This window comes from Sphaeroforma arctica, assembly GCF_001186125.1.
Source record: "Sphaeroforma arctica JP610 unplaced genomic scaffold supercont1.38, whole genome shotgun sequence".
Taxonomy (NCBI): domain Eukaryota; class Ichthyosporea; order Ichthyophonida; genus Sphaeroforma; species Sphaeroforma arctica.
Genome location: NW_014040520.1, coordinates 69,526 through 72,322, shown reverse-complemented (window position 1 = coordinate 72,322; position 2,797 = coordinate 69,526). Strand labels below are relative to the sequence as shown.

General features: G+C 42.6%; 1 protein-coding gene across 1 annotated transcript in view; it reads left to right on the top strand.

Moving 5' to 3' along the window:
* Positions 1 to 1,112: 1,112 nt before the first annotated feature.
* Positions 1,113 to 2,797, top strand: part of SARC_01049 (hypothetical protein) — a gene marked incomplete at its 3' end in the record, with an annotated part of 3,618 nt that continues 1,933 nt past the window's right edge. The window contains exons 1-2 of the mRNA XM_014305244.1: positions 1,113 to 1,451; positions 2,347 to 2,481. Coding sequence (XP_014160719.1) covers positions 1,188 to 1,451; positions 2,347 to 2,481 — 399 coding nt within the window. The 5' untranslated portion in view covers positions 1,113 to 1,187. The remainder of the gene's footprint in view (positions 1,452 to 2,346; positions 2,482 to 2,797) is intronic.

Here is a 2,797-nt window from a genome sequence, read left to right as displayed (position 1 = left end):
TTGCACCTATATGCGTTTAATGTCTCGCTGTTTGCAACTTGATGTATCGTACAATCACTTAAATCGCGTCACGCGTAAGCCGCTCTCATCACACCGGTAGTACAAAAGCAGATAGCCTAACATACTTATCAAACAACTTGAAACGTCTAGTTTCGACTGCTATTTGCACCTATTCGTCGACATTCCTGTACGTGCTCTTATACCTTTGGAGATCTCCGGTATCATTAGTGGGCCTCCTTTTGTACTGTCTGAAGGGAAAGATTTTCACTGACGCCTACGAACCAACAGATCTTGCATACATACTCTGCAACAGACTTCATGATATAACCCTACTACATCTCACCACTCACGCTACACAAATGAACTGCATAAGTCTATCAGATTCATATGCATACCTGCGTTGGCATCTACTTTGGGTTTCTTGTTCTGCTGTCCTGGTGCCTCCTCACTTACAGCACGTCTATTTTTCTTTGTTGTTTGGGGAGCCTTGCCAAAGAAGTCCGCCATAGTCTTCTGCTGTCCCATATTGACTTGCGCTTCCGTATCTAACAATAAAGTACGGTTTCAATACCTCGCCTGTCTGTGTTTGCACTATTATACGCAGATGTAGCGTCAGGCACAAGTAGGCTGGCTAGTTATTTATTTGTTGGCAATTGCATGCAAATGTGTGTGAAATTGAAAGAGTGTGCCCACTGTATTTTAATATATCCATATGTATGCATGTGCGTGCGTGTATCATATAAACATATACTCTAGCAACCTACGCCCATCGCATCCCTGCTATGTATTCTAATCTTTATTTACCTGTTGTCATCGAAGTATATTGAAGTATTTAAGCTCTTTTAAAACTTGTGCTTGAATAATATCAACATCCTTTATTCTATGCCGAGTGGTGTGGCCCGTGGCCGTGGGTACAAACTATAAGCCCGCCAAAAAAGCCACACGATCATTTTGGCGCCTTTTCGTAGGGTTTTAGAGTTTTGCTATTTTTGGGTTTAGGCTTTTTAGGTTTTTCATTCTTACTTCTCATTGACTCATCTCATACAGTTCCCCTTGTGTACCTGAATATTTAAATACCCTTGCTATACATCAGGCGCTTCATATCGTAGGTGCAGAGACACTTTAGTGGTGATAGAATCTCAGGAACATGCCAGGGGTATCCACCATTGACTACAATCCCAAAGACCATGACTACCCGTAAACTCCAACGTGTGAATTTCGAGTGGCCCTCGGTGCACGCGCGATTAGAGCGCAACAAGTTCTATACATGTGCGGACGTGTTGAGTATCTCCAAGTATGAGCTTATAGACCAGCTTGATATCGACTACCACGTGGCTGAGTCTGTTTATAACGCTATAGCATTGGCGAGTATGCCAAAGGGTACGAACGCTGCGACTATGCTTGCGGAAACAACTTACCTGCCCATTGGGTTGGGTCTACTAGATGAACAGGTGTGTACAGGAGTGGGGTGGAATGTGTCTTTAGGTAAGTAGTGATAGGTCTTACGAGTGATGATAGTCAGTAGGTTTATGGCCTATCCCAGGCGGTAGTACTGAACCGTAGGGGTATATACTGCTACGTGGTTTGGAAACTCTGTGTGGGTAGGATAATTATGTCAGTAGGCTACTGGGGCGTCCTTTAGCTCTATATGTATGTGCTTTAACTCTATATGTATGTGCTTTAGCTCTATGTGTATGTGTAAGTGTCAGCATCACAACCGTGATAAGAGGTAACTATTACGTAGTATATCGTACTCTGCTTTCCCCTGTTTCCACGGGTAGACGGTAATAGTACTAGTAGTGTTGACTTTCACGATCTCGCGTTATGCATTAATATGAACTGCGACACAACCGATCTGCAGCAGGTGACCTCGAATGGGCGTGTCTGTGATCGACTATTCATGGTATCATGTTTTTCTTCTTACGAGCGCGCATACTTGAGGGAGTGAATATTTGATCAAGAATGACTATTAGTATCTGACTATATACCTGTCTGTAAGGTATATATACCATCATATCTCTGCCGGCCTCCTCAGCACACTCCACCCCGGGAATCAAACACTAACGATTAGATATATAACTTTTCTAGCACAGAGTATAGTTTATTAGAATGTGGATGTCCAGTAGCTCAATGATGACACTCGCAGTCTCTGTATTCTAGACAGAGTTGTGATTCCTTACTCTTGTTTAAAACAAGGCTTTAGACAGGCATGTGATGTTTGTGACTTTGACTACTGTCTATATGCATTGTGAAGTCCTGGGAGTTAACGCACACAACCTTGTAGTCATTTGTTGATCTTTCACTGTACAAGTATTGTATTTTACGTTAACACGTTGTTTCCTACAGTTGAAAGGGGGACTGCTAAGTGGTACGCTTACCGAAGTAGTTGGACCGTCTGGAGCCGGCAAGACCCAATTCTGTCTGCAGTCTGTTATCAATGCTGTCCTTGGCAGCGGTGTGGGCCCTGACCCAGAGCAACTGGTGTGTGTATTCTCGTTACCGATGCAACTCTCTGTCATATATGGATGTTCGACGATATTTATGACGGTGATTGTATGGGTCAATTTAGTATGTATATGACCTAAGGTATAGTCGGTATCCTCCCCGGTTCGACAACTGTGCAATTGACAAATAACGGCTCCGTGCATCAGATTACTCTTTCTATGTCTCGTGGGCATGAACGCACTCGTATATGTGCGCATGAACATTATTTGCTGTATATGTAAATTTTTATGTGTATATATGTACTTCATATACTTATATTCCGTGTATGAATGAATATAAGTGAATATATATA